At 33.0% G+C, this 19,743-nt stretch overlaps 1 protein-coding gene across 2 annotated transcripts in view; it reads right to left on the bottom strand.

The window, feature by feature from the left end:
- COL11A1 (collagen type XI alpha 1 chain) overlaps positions 1 to 19,743 on the bottom strand; it is a 218,638-nt gene that overhangs the window by 66,657 nt on the left and 132,238 nt on the right. For both annotated transcript variants that reach the window (XM_015146016.3, XM_077987597.1), the window contains exons 37-41: positions 17,810 to 17,863; positions 13,382 to 13,435; positions 10,531 to 10,638; positions 10,055 to 10,144; positions 9,742 to 9,795 (exon numbers count right to left, since the gene is read on the bottom strand). In XM_015146016.3, the coding sequence (XP_015001502.1) occupies positions 9,742 to 9,795; positions 10,055 to 10,144; positions 10,531 to 10,638; positions 13,382 to 13,435; positions 17,810 to 17,863 (360 nt within the window). The remainder of the gene's footprint in view (positions 1 to 9,741; positions 9,796 to 10,054; positions 10,145 to 10,530; positions 10,639 to 13,381; positions 13,436 to 17,809; positions 17,864 to 19,743) is intronic.

Raw genomic sequence — 19,743 nt, 5'->3', positions numbered from 1 at the left:
ACTCCCAGGTTCAAATGATTCTCCGGCCTCAGCCTCTAGAAGAGCTGGAACTACAGGTTCACACCACCACGCCCAGCTAATTTTTGTATTTTTAGTAGAGATATAGTTTCACCATGTTTGCCAGGATGGTCTCGATCTCTTGACCTCGTGATCCGCCTGCCTCGGCCTCCCAAAGTGCTGAGATTACAGCCAACAACCACCACACCCAGCCAGACACTGTATACTATTTTTTATTACAAAGTTTAACTGTTGCAATTTCTCCCTTGGAGCATTCATAAGATTAAATTTCAAATTGCCATCTTGCTTGTGGAACCTGCATTAAAATTAGTGTTGAGAATATATTACTTCTCTGTAGTTAAAATATTGCTCATGATCTTGTCACAGCTCATAAACTTTGAAACAACAAATGAAAACAAGAGGAGACTTTTGGCATGTATATCCATGCCCTAAAGTACAACTGCAATTTCTTTTTCTATTAGTTATTTCAAACACTCTCTAAGCCTAGATGTTTGTAATAACAGCATGCTCTGCTATAATTTTATTTTATACATCTATAAATGAAAAGTGAAAATCTCTGATGGTATCTACCAATCAAGCAAATGACATAGCAAATTTGCAAATCTTATTCAAATATTCCCAGGCCAACTTTAAAAGAATAAACTTATGAATCCTTTATTCTCAACAGAATCACTGGAGAAGTTCTATTTTTTTAAACAAAAATTTAAACCCAATATGAAAAGAAGGTCCCATTTACACATTCAGCTAAAAACTCTATATTCATCACTAGTGAGAATCTATTCTCTTGTGACACTTGACTGTGAATATGAAATGCTTTATGGCAGGAAGCAGCCCTTGAGAAACTCACATTGTATATACACTTTTTATTTGTTTCTATAAAGAGTAGGCATGTATAGTGAGACATTTTTGTATTGCTCTACAGCTGGCTAAAGAACAAGGGGCTTTATAATTGTCAGATAAATAAACTATTATATCTAAACTGAATGATTGTCTTTCAGCATAGGTAAAATAGATAATGATTAACTTCACAAAGGTAGAGGTTTTTTTCTTTTTTTCAATGATCCCCAGCAGTTTGAGTAGTTACTGGCACATAGTACACCATAAATAAATGTGTCAATTAAGTGTATGATCTTTCCCTTTCTAGCACTGGAACCACTAGCTTTCTGATCTTATGCAAACTCTCTATGGGTCACTTTTGTTGATATAGATGGAGAGAAATAGTTTGTTGTCAGGTTTTTGTGATGCTTATTATGATACATCTGAAGTTATTTGGACAATGCCTGTCATAATAGAGACAGAAAGTTTGTCATCAGGTTTTTATCATGTTTAATATATAGCTAAAGTTCTTTGAACAATGCCTATCAAAAAGTATAAATGTTAATATATGTTAGAGAACTGTACATGAACAGTTACATATTTCAGAAATAGATGTAAAATCTCAAATAATTGTAGAAGTAAAATTTTACAGAGAAGTAAACTAAGATCCAGAAAAATATATGGCATATTTAATACTTTAATAAATTAATATCAAAACAATAGGTATAAAATACCCTGTTAAAAGAAGGGTAGGGCTTTTCCCACATAATATAGTATTGTTAATCCTAACTTTAACTATTTGTATACTTGTCTCTCTGCAAGAAAGATAGATATTTTACACATCAAAAGTGCCTAGATAGAACGCAAAGGAGGAACTAAAAATTATAGAAATAATATTTTCTTAATATGTGATTTAAATGACAATAAAATCATGTTTCCCAAAGGCAATAATATCTGTTTAATTTCATGAATTATAATGACCATAATATCATAAGTATTCTGTTATTTCAGTATTAAATGTTAACAACTATGGAAAACATGCCATTTTTCTCTCATTTTGAACTGAAAAGTGAACATTTACATGCTTTTAAAAAGGAGGAATTGACATTTCTCTACTTAGTTACCTTTCTTTACTTGTGTATTAGCTTTATCCCCTTCTGCAGCCCTTCCCCTAAATCCTACTGCACCTTCATCTAAACCTTACGATGATAATGAAACAAGAAGCCATAGCATTGGTCTATATTCCTGGAACAATGGAAATAGGAAGTAGTTCCCTAATCCTTCACACAGATGAGAACACCAAAATAAACATTTTATCAGTTATTTTCACTGGGTGTTTCACATTCCGAGGAGCATTTATAAAGTAAATGAAAGTGATAGACAAGTCACCTCATCAGCATTCAGTTAAGAGGCAGCCCACTAGAGAGAAGAATAGAAGTATAAACACATAAAGCTCTTATGAACCAGAGCTATACAACTAGAAGGCAAAAGCATGTCTGCTTTGTCTTTTTAAGTTGACCTTCTGCCAGGCACCTTGGCTCACTCCTGTAATCCCAACACTTTGGGAGGCCGAGGTGGGTGATCACTTGAGGTCAGGAGTCCGAGACCAGCCTGGCCAACACGGTGAAACCCCTTCTTTATTAGAAATACAAAAGTTATCTGGGTTGGTGGCAGTTGCCTGCAATCTCAGCTACTCAGGAGGATGAGACAGGAGAATCACTTGAACCTAGGAGGCGGAGGTTGCAGTGAGCTGAGATTGCGCCACTGCACTCCAGCCTGAGCAACAAGAACAAAACTCTCTCTAAAAAATAAATAAATAAAATAAAATAAAATAAAATAAAATAAAAAATACAAAAAAAAAGTTGACCTTCATGTCAAAACTTTCACTCTCTACATGACATACATTTTAGATTACGTGAACTAAAAATTTAGATGAACTATAAAGCATTATCAGAATTTAAAGCATAAACTCTGAATGATCAAAGTCAAATCAAATGCCTCAGATTTTGATCACTGGTCCCCATCACTATTGCTACACTTATCTCATCCCTAGTTGGATGTAATCATCTTACACTAAGGTCTACCTGGGTCACAGTGGAGAAAATGTGCTTTATCTAAAAATGTATAGAGTCTGACTTGGCATGCCAGTATATGCCATCCTGCTAAACCTTGGTTATTCCCTTGCTTGAAGAATAAGTAAAAACCAAGGAAAAGAAGGTTCTCAGAAATAGGATGAAGAGTAACAAAATAAGAGAAATAGGAATTATGATAGGAAGAGAATGAGAACTCTTAAAGAAGCAATGAGAAGAAGAAGAAATAATAAATAGAGAAGGAAAATAAAGTCAGAATCAATGGGGGGATGGTCAAATAAGAGTAGTCACAGAAAAAGAGCAAAGACTACAACACCGCACAATTTTGAAATACTGGACATATACCCTGTACCAGTTATTTGGCTCCTCTCACATACTTTTTGCATATTAACTCCCACAGCTCCTGGGAATAAAATATACATGTGATTGTAAAGATAGAAGGCTTTTTACTAAACACACTACTATATTTGTTTTAATCTCATTTTTAGATAAATAACTGTTGTTAATGAGATTGTTCTCTACCGTGAAGAATATCTGGAGGAGAGATTATTTAAGGAAAATATCTTTTCCTTAAATATTATTTTTCTTGATTTTGTTTTATAAAAATATATGCAGTAGGTGAAAGCTGAGAATTTGTTGCATGATATATTTACATATATGTGTTTACATACATAGAAAACATTTACCCAGTTTACGTTCACCATGCAGAAAAGTGCTGCACTGCCTTTCTCTCTTGATGTTCAGTCTCTTGCTACTTTCTGTCTTGCGTGTGCATCAAGACATCCACTTAGTGACTACATCCCTTGAGATCAGAAGACATGCCCTGGATTTGATTGGCATCTGTTACCAGTTCTTGGATACAACATCATGTATACAGCGAATAGTTTGTTTTCATAGACTTTAAAATCCCAACGTCACAGCACCCTATTGGTATAATTTTGTCATAAGTGGTAGCACGACAGAACGTTCCTCAATATACAATAACTCCCAGGACCAAAACCTTTAGAGAACCCTAACCTTGAAATACTAGTTCATTACTAAGAGGACAAAAAGTGTTGAGCAGTTCAAGACTAAATTTTGCACACAGAAAGGCTGCTTTTCATAGATAAAACTGGTTTTTATTTACAACTTCAATTCAAACATAATTTCCTTAGGCAAAAAGCATTGTTCTCACCCTTGTGTTTTCTGTTCTTTTAATATATTTAATATTATTTACTATGTTATTTTATCTGCTCTTTATCTGTCCTCCTCAGTAAACCATAAGCTCTTTGCAGCAAGGTCCATTTTATGAATCAATATAACTTCAGTTTAATAGATTGTCTGATAGTTTCAGGTATTTATTTCTTTATGGTACTTTCACAGAAAAAGACTTATAGCAGCTTAAATAGTATGCATAAAGTATTAGACAATATAAATTTAAAAACAGGAAAACAGGTAAGCAAATAACTTTTTATTGAAGTAAAATGGAGCCAGCAATATTAGTAAACTAAAGATGCATACCAAGACCAAGGATTTTTCTAACTGTAGATTACGATCCATGAGTAGGTTATAAGATAAATTTCATGGGTCTTGTCGAGTATTTAAAAAGTATTAACTATAACGAAATGTAATAGACAATGTTAAAGTACATCATAGGTACTTTTTATAGTAAGTTGTGTTCAAAAAGTTTTTAAAATAGTTATAACACATTATCTTCTGTACCGTCTCTATTTTGACTCCATTATTTCTGTAAGCCAAAGCAAAAAGAATTCTAAGTTTTGTAATTCAAATTGACTAAAGAAATAAACAAGTCAGTTAACTGTTCAAGAAATAACAAGAAATAATTTAAAATATTCTACAAAAAGAATACTTGAAAAAAATAAATTGCAAGTATTTTTAAAGCTGTGGTTAGCAAGAGATTTCTTCCAAGGATATTCATAAAGAGGACCCTGTATAAAGCAATATCCCATATCTTCAAACAGATCTTTTTAGTTTATTTGTTTTACGAATAAAGTTTCTCTAAATATAAGTCAATGGCATACACCTAGACCCACCCTAGTACAGTAAATCCACTTCTATGGAGTGTCATAATAATGACCTATGCTTCAGACTAAATGGATTACAAATAAAGAGAATAGGTACTAAATATACTTATAAATGAATAGATAGAATGACATTTGAATGGATGCATGAGAATTAAATACTATATTTGTTCTTTTCTCGGATTAGAGCATATAGTAAGAATATAGTGCATAAGCTACATAATTGGGACACATGAAAACTTTGCAAATATCACTGTGAGCGATAAGGTTAGCTGATTAAAGCTCTGCTTAGGACTTTTAGTTTTAGTTCATTAGTATCCTATGCAATGAGGGAATTTATTATTTCCCTAGCAATCCAGAAATACACAGCACAACTACATTCCTTATGAGTTGTATTATAGGAGAAAGAAACTAAGAATTCAATGGTATTCTGAAAAATATCTAGTCATTAAAAAATCAATCTGTATATTAGTTTAATCAGTTTCATCTTTGATTCATTCAAAATAAGCAATAGTTACAGAGAATAGTAATATTAAAGCCCAGGTAGTTGAAATATTAACTCTTCTCACTCTCTTTTGACAAAATTGTTCACAGAGATTTAGAAGGATCAAGATGACTTGAAAATGAGTTTATGTAAAGTGCTATCATGGATTTTTGCCCAGATAATTTGGGCAAGCTCTATACTTCTTCAAGCCTCAGATCTTTTATCTTTAAAAATGGAATGATAAAATAGAAAAAAAAATTACCATTCCAAATTGCAAGAATAAGAATAAAAGATATAAATCACAGATACAAAATATCTGGCATAAGAATTGAAAGAATACACACTCAGTATTATTTCATTTCCCTTTTCTATTTCCTTTAGACTTCACATTCTCTTCCTTAGAACTCATCACTTTGCTTTTTCCTTAATACAAACAACTGCTGAATACCCATCACTGTTTCTGTGAATTCCTGTCTTACACTTACCATTACTTGATCAATATCCTAAAGGTAAAATTAACATGAGATTGATATAAACTCAGACATATCCATTATAAAAGCAAATTTTAGAAGATGTTCTTATGTCTTTATTCCTTATGACTCAGAATTTTATCATTTTTCACCAACTGATCAAATACTTCCCTTTAATATTTTGCCATCATCTTTTCTATTACCATTGCAAAGCAGAACTTGCTACCTTTTAAATAAATCTCTACTCCTCATTCTTTTTTTCCAATATTAATTGCAAGAGAACCTAATAGTAAGTTTTGAACCCCAAAAGATAAGAATTAACATGAATTAATTTTCTAGATAAATTATACTTCACATTTAGAAAACCATCCAGTTTTTGTTTTGTCTGTCATTTGGAATAAAAAAAAATTAAAATCAAATTTTATGTGATGTAATCACTTTAAATGGAGTAAACTAAGGCTTGTTATGAACCGGGTCATCATCATGCACCTCTTCACTATATTCTGCAGCAATTAAAACAACAGTGTTAGGAACTAATAAATGTGTATGGTGTCTTCCTTTTAGTGAATCACTTTCCAACAACTTTAAGGAATAATTTTAATTGGTTGATGTTTGCATATTTGATTTGTGAATATGAGAATGGGTATTAATTTCAAATAAACACAGTGAGCATCTATCAAGCACATCTATTAGCAAAGTAGATAATCAAAAATTACAAAGGTAATTTGTAATTTTTTTTGACTGCCAAGAGGTTTTAAGTTTTTTTGTGTGTGTGAATATTTCTGGTTTTTGTTTGTTGTTGTTCTTGATGAGGTAAAACTGCTCTAGGCACGGAAGACATCACCAAACTGTCATTCTCTCAAGGACATAAGCTTGAGGTCATTGTTCAGTTTTCATTTGTCCTCACTGCCCATATCAAATATTAGTCTTAAAACTTACTATCTTGCCCCCTCCATGTTTGCTACATCAGCACTGTCCTTGGATTCCACACTGCCCTAGTCATCAGCTCACTGCAATGTTGACACTGGTCAATGGCCTTTTGTGATCTATTCTCTCCTATCTCTGTTATATATTAAACACTAACGACACATTTGTTTTCTCAAAACTTCAATTTGTTTACTCCACTTGCTCTGTACATTTCAAATATTCAAATGACTACATCTTGCAATTTTAGAGCTTCAGTAATTATATTACATGTTGCATTAGTGATTTAGTTTTTTTATTATGTAAAATAGCACAGTGCTTGGATGCTAGCAAGAATTCAACAAATGTTAGACCGTCTCCCAAATTTTGTCCCACTTGGGCAAACACAGATACTAATTAAACATCGTATCCCTTTCCTAATATTTTCTTTCTTTTCAGTGATTTTTGTAATGTTCTGCACTCTGTGAAGCCAAGTTCAAGGGTCATCTTTTCCACATGGCCCTTCCCCTTATTTTTATTATCTTTCTACCTCACTCATAGAATTAACATTTATTGTTTGCATGTCATTAGGCATTTAATCACCAACCAACTTACAGTGATATTTAGTCTTTGGTATATTTCTGTTCAAAATTGTTTATCCTATTTTATCTCAAGGAATATCTACTGTGATGTTCAGTTGCATATAACAAAGTAAGTAATAATTGTCAAATACACAATTGAAGCCAAATAAATAAAAGTACATTTGATTTTTATATCATATTTAATGTTATTCTACATGTAGCGATACATTTTTCAATTAATATCTTGAAAATTCTATCCCCTGGACATAGTATGCAGCCTACAAATACACTGGTTTCAACTGTTCCCAACCCCTGAGACAGCTTCAGTGCTTGGTCCCTGAAAAACAACTTAAAATAATTTAATCCTTGTAGTCACAGCTCAGATAATTAGTTCAGTGTGTATTGCTCTTAAAGCATCAATTACTCCTACAGTATATCTTTAGAATCTGAAGGTCTGGTTAAATTGATCTCATTTTACTGAAATTTAGAAGATTCTATACCCAAATACGAACTTTTGTCTTATTAAGTTGTTGTTTCTGCTAATGCTACTGCCACTAACTTTTGAGAATATTAGAAAATGTTCATAATTTTATGAACTCCAGTGGAAGTCTAATACAGTTTTCAAGATATATTTTCTTTAAAAAATATCTTTACCACGTTTCCATAATTATCTCAATGGTTGTGATATGATGTGAGGGAAGTAAAGTAAGTATCATGTGAGTCAATCTGAAAAATGATATACTTGTTGTATTCCCAGTATTAAGTAATTCTGTATAAACTTTATTCCAATATTAAGATTCATAATAATTCAAATGAGTAGGTGTGAGATGATTACTGTGCTTCAGGCACCATATTGTGAGTAACCAAAATAATACAGGTAACTCACAGCCTGATGCGAGAGATGATCAACTATATTCCAATGTAATCTCTAAACATGGAGATATAATAAAGGGCAGTGGGTGTGGGTGTGTGTGTGTGGGGGGGATTTTTACCAATACATGAAATGGAGGTAAATTATCCAAAGACAACTTTACAGAGATTTAACACTTAAGAGTTATCTTTATGGATGAGTAGGATGTTCCTCAAGTAGAGAGAGAAAAACTGGAGTTTCCTGGAGGAAGGGGAAAAGTATACAGTATACTCTTTTCAAAATTGAAAAGGTCATGGTTTTGAGAAGCAAGACAACATTCAATGCATTAAATTGGGTAGAATTGAAGTGGTGAGCATGAAGAAAAAAAAAAAAAGACTATAGAAATTGGGGTTGAACTTTGAAGATGGCTTGCTGGCTAGGATAAAGAGCTTGGTTTCCGAAGGCAGTGTGGAGCTCTAGGATGGGTATGACAGAGGAATGCCGTAGTTAAGGATGTATGCTAAACTAGTATTCTATAGGTGAAACAGACTGCAGAGGATAAGAAAATGAATCCAAAGATAAGATGTTATTAGTCAAAGAGAAAGGAAGAGGAAAGAATCTGAACAAAGACGGTGGCGGTAGAAATGAAGAAAAGGGGAAAAATTAGTAAAATATTTTGGAAGCAGAACTAATAAATATTGTGTGAGAGGAAGTTGAGAGGGCCTTTAAGGCAACTTTCAGCATTTTTAGGTTGGTGAAATAAGAAAATGAGAAGAAAACACTAAATACGGCAGTTTGACTGTTATAGTGAAATTTCAGTGTACAGATAAGAATAAAGGTGAATTTATTAAAAAATGAAGCATACATTCAATTGTTTTCTGAGGGATTGATATGTATCTCAAGAAAAAAGATGAGGCAAAAATCTGATATTTACTCATTTGCCAATTATTTCATAACGTTTTGATTAAATAAAGAAATATGGATAATATATAAGATTATGCTTATGGGTTTTATGCTTTTATGCTTATGTCTTTTGTATCATTGAAAAATTCAAGTCTCATCAAGTACTTATAAACAAATTGAATATGTTTTATAATAAATGAATGATAGAATATAATTTATAAGAAATCAAATCTTATTTTGTAAGTAATTTTAAAATAATAGATGTAAATGAAGTAAAAATTTCAAACTACAGCCTCTCCAGGCCTTCCGTGACTATGAGCTTCTATTACTCATAATGAGGATTTATTTCCTTGGGAACCGTAAGAAGCAAGATATCTCCTTTTACCTCCTGACACCAGCAGAAGCAAATATTTCCAATCATCTAAACCCTTCTGTTTCTGCATTCATTAGTGTATGCAATTAGTGGGAACTAGGCATTGACTGATTTGATTGACATGTGTTTATTTTCTCTCCCACACACTGTGGAATCACAGCATGAGAGTAATGAAAGAAGAGCTGTAATTCTCAACCATGATTGTCTGGCTATTTATTATCATCCTACTTACAACTGGACCTGGTGGGCCCTGGGGACCTTCCCCTCCTTTCAGTCCAGGTGCACCCTGGGAAAAGTGAAAAAATAAAGCAAATGAATCTCTATGACTTGAATACCAATAGGAAGAGATATCTGATTAATAAAATAAGGATGTCAGATAATGTTTTTAGACATAACTATATATATACACACATATATAACAATAATCAAATGCATATGTTTACATATATTCCCTTAATTACTCATCGCTCTTTAAGTTCTGGGAAAAAATGCTTCTAATAAACAATTTGAATCACTTGCTTTATCTATATAGATATTGATTATACCTGAGCTCCAGGAAGACCTCTTTCCCCTGGGAAACCACGTAATCCTGCTGGTCCATCTTTCCCTGAGATACCTTGAGGACCTGGATCACCCTAAAGAATATAATAAACATCCATCAAGACAGATTAATTTCTACACATATTTCTACAAACAAAATTGTGATTACTTCTAAACTACTGTAAGTAAAATTTGAATCTTATTTAATGATGAGAATGTTGGGTGGATTGTCATATGCATTAAAATGAAGTTCCCACTACCTACATTTAAGGGTATATGTATATTAAAGATTTTATGGTCAATGGAGCTAACAGTCTTATGTAAATGTTGGGCAATATCTTGGAGTGTAATAAACGCACACTAAATATTTCCCTGACACATCTTCTGACACTCATTTAAATGGAATCTGTAGACAAGTGGTGAGTATAGTGAAATATAAATTAAAGTTTTCGGCCAAAAAAATTTCTGAAGCATGTTGTACCTTTGCACCTTCTTTTCCAGCAGCACCAGGAAGACCTTGCTCACCAGGAGGGCCAGGAGGGCCAGGATGCCCACGTTCCCCTATTGGACCAGTCTCGCCGGTTGGTCCCTAAATTAGATAAGCAAAACCACTTTAGATTGCTCTTTTATTTTTGGCAAAGATAACACAAACTCAAAAACAGTATTATTCTCATTTACAAAAGTGTATCATCCTCATTTACTCTCATGACATCTTACAAAATACTTTATATAAAGCACTGAAAGTAGCATATCAAGTAAGAGTCTAAAAAGATTTTATATAATCTTGGTTAGAATCTGAGTGTAAAAGGAAAGCACATAAATAAAGTCCAAAAAGATGTTTTCTTTGCTTAATACAATAATTTCTGCAGAGTGGGGCAAGTCCAACTATTATTAAAACTATGATTTTTAAATACAGTTGTATGCCATTCCTTCTTTTCATATGAGGTGTCAAATCAGCTTCGTAAAGAGGCATAGAAACCACATTGGTAGCCACTCAATGAATCACTGTTTAAAAATAAACTTAGGGCCTTGAGAACCCAAAAAACCAGTGGTTCTCCTTGGAATTTCCAAAAGCTTAAAACTTCTCTACTATTAATTTATATTCATTTGACAAAGTCTAGGGAACGTGGCAGGGGATCCTGAAGGCAGTGAGTATGGGTCGGCAGTTCCTTCCAGTCAAAAGCTATAACAAATGCTCAGCTGCCTTAAATTGCAGCAAATGCCAAAGTGAAAAATATCAGGTCACTTATGTGTCCCTTGAGTGGTGCTGTTTTGTGGTGCTTGAGTATAACAAGCTTTCATGTATAAATAGAGGATGGTGATCAGTTACTCGCTATCTTAATAAAAAGCAAAATGAAGGATTGAAGTTAAATAAAGGGCAAATTTTTAGATGCTAATGTTGTTAAACAGTAGAACATGTTCCTGTACTTGCTTATGAAGCATATATATATTTTTTTCCTAAAACTGCAACATATTCTTAACTGTTTATCTTGGATAAGGAATCTACCTGTCCCAATTTAGGTATACACTTCTAGGTTTAAACTCCTTTAATTATATGATTGCTGTAACTTTTCAATTTAACATTAATGTGCAAACATTTATCAAAAACATGATGTCTTCTTAACTATCTGAACACCAGAATGTGAACAGTAAGGAATACAGAATTAACCATAATTGAACAGCTATCACCACTGAGACAAAAATGATCAGAGATTCACGTAACTGTTTAAAGAAAACAGTGGATATTCAGTATTGCAATCTATATCATTCCCATTAAACCAAATCTTTTGTCTTCACATGAAAGTATGGCTACATTTAAAATAGGCTATTGGATATTTTTTCTCTTAAAAAGGACCAATAAAAAATGGAATTTGGTGAAGGTGCATCTTCAGTAAAACACCCAGTATTTTTATGCCTTAATGTCAGCAGGGGACAGAAAAAGAAACACAAGTCTCAGAAGTTTTAGATGACCACAGTGAACAGAACTGTATTTTTGAAAGATGTGAGGTCCTAAAATATTCAGTTATGCTCCATGATGTTTATAGTTTAGTTAAGAATCTAATTCCATTTCTGTTTATGGATATTAAGTATAAGAGGAATATTTTTTCTGGTTAAATTTTCTCACAGAAAATAATTATAAAGTTGTTTTAAACAGAAAAAATAAAAGTTTTTTGGAGGAAGCTTTCTAATTACTGAGAAAGTATATATAATGTTTTAACTAAAACTGATAAGCAGCTAAAAAGAAGCCTTTAGCACAAATAAGTATTCATGTTTACACACTCTATAAAATAACATAACATTCCCCTTGGCTCAGGGTTAACCTCTGAAATAATCAACAAATCCAATAATTCTTCATTTTTGCTTCTGTTACACATATTCCTAACAACAAAACGCAGTTTTTCTGTTTCTCTAGATGTGTGTGTGTGTGTGTGCATGTGTGTGTATGTGTGTGTGTGTGTTTGGATGTGCATGTGTGTGTGCGTGTGCACGTGTGGGCGTGTATGTGTGTGTTACAGTGTTGAGAACTATTTAGAGACAGAGAAAAGACTAAACCAATTAAAGAACTAAAACATGTATTCACCTGCTTTTGCTCCTTTGTTATAATTTGTTATTAGTGGGGGGAAAATTCCAGCCCACTAAATTAAATGTGTTCTGCCCAGTCAATATGCTTTGCCAGGGAAGAAAAACATTATTTTCTATTACCATGAATTACTCTTTATAGTTATTTCATACTATAACTCAGGATACTGCACTAATTTTTGAGACTTCTTCTGCCACCTATCGTGAAAGAAATCCTTGTCTCTTCCATTATTTTGTATATCCTCAAAGATAATTAATATTTATTTCTGATATAATTCATTATTATGAAGGCAAAAATCTTAAGAAAGACCTAATATGTTACAAATATTAAAATTTTAGGATATAAATTTCTAAATCTAATTTATACTCAAAAACATGAAGTCATTTTATAATTTAAAATTCTAGAAAAAGATGATGGCCCACCTATTTATAAGGAACTTTGTATTTTTATTAGTAGATGGTGTCATAGTCAGGCTTTAGTGTTAAATTCAGTGTGAACTTTCTGATTTATTTTCATTTATTTTATTCTTCTCTTTTATTCTTACAGGCAATTGAAAAGTTGCTTTAGTTAAGTAATAGTTTGTTGGTTTCATTTGATGTACGAAAGCTGCACATATTTAAATACAATCTGAAATAAAAAATACATCATTTTGAATCATAATAAATTTAGAAGATTTTACACAACTTAGGAAGGTTAAAATATAAACAAAAATAAATAAATCTTGCTCAGGAAATAAAGCAAAGGAACATACCTGTGGTCCAACCACTCCCCCTGGCCCAGGAGGGCCGGTCTTGCCTTGAAATCCCTAAGAAGGCAAAGTATTATCTGTAAAAGCTACACACAACACAAAGCATAAATCAAAATTCTATGAGTTAGCTGAATAAGTCACATTAAAAGAAAGTCACCCATTGACTAAAAATATTTATTTTCAAATGCTTAAATATAAGTTTAATATGTCAAACTTATTTCAGTTTTCATTAAAATTCAAAATTTGCCATTTCAACATTTCACATGCTAGAGCAACAATTACCTTTAATAAATTAACCTAGAGCAAAAAAACGTGTTCTTTGCCCTGTTCCACCAGGTCAAACAACATACAGAATTTTAACCCAGGAATGTTTATGGATGAAATAAATGATGATTTAGACATTCTTTGAAACAGTTTACTGATTGTTTATACAGAAATAAATTCACAGTGATATTAATACATTTCTCTCTATTGTATTTCTAAAATCTCATAAAACAAGATATAAAAATAGACCTACTAAAATAATGCTTTGCACAGTAATTATTTTAGTATTTATCAACATTCTTTCTTGTAAGAAATTCAAGAGATATAGTTGTAAATGCATTTTGCAAATAATGCAGTCATTAAAATATCTGGTTGATTTGAGCAGAATATACTCACTAAATAAAACTTCTGGGCATATATTCTGGTATTTATATTTCTCTAGGCTGTGGGTTATTCATTCCACATAATTGTATTAAGATAGGTAAATTTCTTACTCATGAGAGTTAAGTTACTTTTAACAGCTGGAGAAGTAGATAGAAAATATTGGGAGAAGTAGTTTTCAAATAACTGAATATTTTATTCTCTATAACATCTAGTCAGACTGAAAGTAATAAGATTAGGAAAAAAATGGGTAGGAACTAGCAATCTCACGTTTGTATCACAATGCTCCTGATAACTATGAATGAATTATTTACAATAATAAAATTGTATAAGTAGGTACAGATAAGAGTCTGTAATTATTGCAATTGATGCTACAGGGAAAGAAAATAGATTTCTTCTATTTTGAAAATCTATTAATTCAGACTTTCAGAGTTCTATTTGAGCTATCATTATCAATGGCAAAACCAATCAATTCTGAGGGGAAAGTCATAAAATTTATTTAGCATTTTATAATTATATTAGTCACTTAATTGTAATTTTTCAGTAACTAGTTGGTTTGGAAATCTGTTATCAGATTTACATACACACATACACAGATATATAAACACATTTATACACGTGCACATATATGTATGTGTGTCCCTGCATTATCTCAACAACCTCCATGACCACAATTGCCATCTCTGTGCTGATGAATTCCTCCACTCCCAACTATTTATAAACCTCTAATCAGTATGAGCCCTAAAACTCGCACGGTAAGTGCCTACTAGAAATTTCCAATTGTATATCATGCTCTCTCTTCAACATTCCTAACATGGAACTTGCTGATTGTATCTTCTCTTTTGATTTTCCTTCTGTGTTCCCCGCCTTTATAATGGAGTGTTTTCATATCCCAGGCTTTTCTTCAGTGCCCATACTTAACCCGTTATTTCATCTGAATGCGTCACCTGAGAAGCTCCCTCAAATACAGCTTTTTCTCACTTATCCTAGTAGACCTGTCTTATTCAGACTAGAATCACCTCTTTCCTTCACCATTGCTGAGTTTTTCAAATAAGGTTTACTCACTTGTTTACATTAGCCAGAATCATCACCCACAAAACCAAACATAATAAATTCATTTTTAAACATACGGATGACAAAGTTCTAGCCAATAGGGGCCCAGTGTGTGAATTCAGTTACTTCCTTTGCTTTGATAATGTATCCTAAATTCTAGCCATGCTGATCTTCCTACCTTTTTCTGAATAGCCACACATCCTATATTTGTATGACCTGTTTCCTCTGTCTGGGTTATTCTTCTTCCAATTTTTAATCACTAAATTGGACAGGAAGATATAAAGGCAATTCCAAACTTTTAAAAAAAGTGTTAGAAAGCTTTTTGTCTTAGTAACTGTGAGAGCAAGAATCACACACAAACAAAATACTGCAAAAATGATTAATTAAATGTATTTGATTACAAATCAATATTTAATTGCAGAAAATCTGGACAAAATTACAACATAGACTTGCACTCATACATCTTAAGGGGAAAGAGGAAGTTTTGACTGCTAGACCATGTGTGTGAGTGATGGATTTGGGAAAGCTGGAAGACAGCGTTGCCCATATGTCTGCTCATTCAAAACATTCAGACTGTTTGCAACTATCTAAAACATTTGATCTTGGGGATCTTACAAACAAACTACACAGGAAAACTTTTACAGTTCACAATAAGGTGTGCTTGTTCAATATTGTCATGTAATAAGACTACACTTGCCACTTAATTTTAGAATAGCTAGTCCAATTATGTTTTTCAAAGTTGCTGAAAATGGAAATTAATTTGACATATTCATAGGTAGTTTGAAAAATGTGCTGTTAAGATCCATCAGAAATGTGACTCCTATTTTGATAATCTTTAAAAGACTAAGCCAATTCTAGGACCAATATAGGATTTGGCATTATGCTTCTGAGACAAATTTGGGTCACTTCAATATAATAGAAACCATTTCTGAAGCTGTTTAAGGCCACCGGGAAAAATTGGGAATAGTTTCTATTATACTGAAACAACCCAAATGAATGTAAGATGTCAGAATAAACATTTAATTAATGGATTTCTGCCTGGAGACAAATTTCAAATATCATTTAAAAATTTATCCATTGAAATAAAATAGTAAATATATGACAAAGAATGCCCACTTTAGATTGTGACTCTTGTACAAGGTAGTCCTTTGAATCTGGGTCAGCAGAGAACAAAGTGAGAAAGGTTTGGGGCTATAGGGTGATTCACTATTCCCTTAAAGTGGATGTGAAATCGGGAATATAATTTTTCAGAAATAATCCTGGCTTTAATCTGTGAAAAACTACAAAACAGGAACATTCATTCTAGAAACATTATGCTATTTTTCTTCTATGTTTAAATCTCAATGTTATATGTGATATAAGTATTTTCATTAGAAGTGGAAGCTCCAGATTAAATCATAGACATAAAGAATTTTATAACAGTAATTATCTAGATATCTTTTCCCCAGAAGACATTTTGGAATATTCTATAGTTATTCCCAGGAAGTTATACAATGATTTCATTAAAAATGATTTGGCTGAAAGATTTGAATGAGAATGCATTTGTAAATTCAGTGTTGATTCTCCTTTAGAAAGTTTATTTCTGCTCCTCATATAGATATCCTTCCCAAGAAGATACCCAAACAGTTTATTCTTTGGTCTCACTAAATCATATTTCAACTTTGCTTTAGAAGTCCAAGACTCCAAAGTTTCCCATCTGGCTAAAGCTAAGAAATAGTGAAACTAAGAATTGCCACATGGTAAGCAAGGCAAGAATTGGGTGGCTGCTAACAGATTCTTTCCTCCATAGCAGAAAAATCATAATCTTTTCAGATTTCAGATTTATTATAGGACACTGCTATGCAACTCCAATATGTATTCAGGCTGGCCAAATACCCTAACATGATTTTCAACCGCATAGGCAAAGGTAGTCTGTATTTGTGGTTTCCTTGAGAAATCTGGATAAAAGTAATCATTGGTGAGAAGCAAGAACTGATTCCATGGAGACATGCTAACCCATGATGATTTCTGACCAGAATGACAATCCACTGGGATAGCCAGATGCCTGGTTTTTAACAGGAGCAAAATAAATGAGCTCACCAGGATCCTCAAACCATCACTGAGCTGCCAGTTTCCTCTCCGCCCAAATTGTTATACACATGGTAAGTTATTCAGTCAGATTTGTTTACTTTTATATTATTTGTAGTTTTTCAGTAAAATTTAGTCACCATTTCTGATTTACTTTTTCCTATTTCACATGAAAGGATGCTTTTGCCATAGTTCCCAACCAATTATAGCTAATGGGTCCAATATCAGCAAATATTTAATCTCTTAGTTCTAGATTTAAAAAATGTTGTATTCTGTGCACGACTATTTGTAATCTGTTGCCTTTGGAGAGTGGAGAGATGATGGGTTTGAGTGGAATGTATCTGTAAACAGGCTTCAGTGAAAAGAGTCAGAGGGACAATCTTGAGGCAATGTCCAAAAACTAATAGTGTCTTCTCCATCAGCTCATCCTTAAAATGCGGCTATTGACAGTAAGAACAATCATATCAACTAACATCCTATTTCCTGAAATATATTTCTTGGGTCTATTTACTAATTTATGTATATATTTCAACAAAAGACTTAATGGAATTAATTTTTCCATTTTTCTCAACCTAGTAATTGAAATGTTCATAATAAAGTAGCTTTCTATGAACTGATGAAGTGCTAGAGATGGGAATTTTTAATAAGAGTAACAAGGTCACTTACAGTCTCCCCACGTTGCCCAGGGTGTCCTGGCAGCCCATCCTTCCCAGGTGGTCCCTGAAATTACAAATATTGAATACCACATGTCATAAATATTTATTTAATTATTTTATAGTCTAAATGTGATATGTTAGAAAATTGTCTTTTCTTTTTATATTTTCATTAGATATTTTACTTTGCTCTTCTGTTGATTTTATATATGGTAATACGCACACATATCTCTTCAATGTAATTCTGTAGGTATAACTGCAACCAAAATAAAATAGTGGCACCTTTTTCTGAATATTTTACATTTAAATATATTTCATTTGCATCAATCATCTGTAAAAGAATATTTGCAAAGGTTTATATTTTCACTTTGTGAAAAATATTACTTCCTTAATACTTCACAAATGAATATTTCCACCGTTTTGGTGATTTATTCTTAATTCGCATCAAAACTTGGATAACAGAGAGAAATAGTGCCCTCTAGTGGTAATCCGAGCTTCTAACTGACAAGAATGCAAAAGAAGGCCGGGCCGGGTGGCTGACACCTCTAATCCCTGCACTTTGGGAGGCTGAGGCGGGAGGAACAAGAGGTCAGAGAATCAAGACTATCCTGACCAACATGCTGAAACCCGGTCTCTACTAAAATACAAAAAATTAGCCGGGCTTGGTGGCACGTGCCTGTAGTCCCAGCTACTTGGGAGGCTGAGGCGGGGGAATCGCTTGAACCTGGGAGGCAGAGGTTGCAGTGAGCCTAGATGGTGCCACTGCACTCCAGAGCTGAGACTCCATCTCAAAACAAAACAAAACAAAACAAAAAACAAGAATGCAAAATAAATACAAACTCAAACAAACAATGGCATTTTACCGCTCAATTTTTTTCAAAGTAAAGGAAACAATGCGTTACACTCAATTCTAGAAGTTGTCAGGACAAATTTTTCCCAGTAGATTTTCTTAAATGTCCTCTTGAAAGAATAATGTTTGTGAAGTACCGCAGAGCAAATCTGCTGCTATCACTTTCTATAAAGGATGCTGTCTTTGTCATGGTTTAAGAAATAAATGAAGCGAATAACTACAGACTTTAAGTGAACAAGTCTGTGAGGGTCCTATATTTTAAATACTTAGTAGAAAGAGATTGCTTCTGTAGACTGCCTGATGGATTATTCATTCTACTCAGTAACCATTACATATCAAGTTCAAATTTCAAAACATGGTCAATGGGTAGAGACAGAAATATTCTCACCCTTCTAGATGAATGAAATGATTCTTTTAATAATGATATTTTTTAATGACAACAGGTACACCTTTCACTGTATGTTAATTATTTAAATAAAATTGGTTTTGAACATCTCTTTTTAATATATGTTCTTATAGAGTGAGTATGAAAAACAGGCTTTGTTCCAAAATATCATTTTCTCAAATAGCTTTCTTCCAACTGAGTGAGACTTTTTCCAGGTTGGCAAGCTACTCCAGGAGAAAGGTTCTTGGCGGTGCCAGAACCATCTCTGTCCCTTAAGTCATCTGTATTGACATCCTGGTTGCCCTGTAAATTAACAACTCTAATTAAAAACCGTTAAGCTACTTCACAACATCATGACTTGCTTAGTGACTTGTTCAGGTTTTCCAGGGCTACCACTGCCATCCTCTTCTTCAAAAAACAAAATTGGGGTGTTTTTAACCAAAGGTCCAAAACATTCTCGGATGTCATTTAACCATGGCTTCTTTAAAAAACATATATTACATGCCCTTGTATCAATCACTAGGTATATATTAATGCTAAGACTTAGTTTTGCCCTCAGTTTGGAGGTGACATACAGAAGTAAGTAGTTGGTTAATTGGTAATGGACTTCATTGAGGTCTGGTTTTACAAAATAGCAAACAAAAAACTTCTGTGCCTTATCACTGGTTTGACACATTTGGCAATAAACTTGCTTTCAATTTTGGGCAATAAT

Source organism: Macaca mulatta, chromosome 1 (genome assembly GCF_049350105.2).
Source record: "Macaca mulatta isolate MMU2019108-1 chromosome 1, T2T-MMU8v2.0, whole genome shotgun sequence".
Classification (NCBI taxonomy): domain Eukaryota; kingdom Metazoa; phylum Chordata; class Mammalia; order Primates; family Cercopithecidae; genus Macaca; species Macaca mulatta.
The sequence above is the reverse complement of the archived record's forward strand: the minus strand, read 5'-3'. Positions and strand labels throughout refer to the sequence as shown.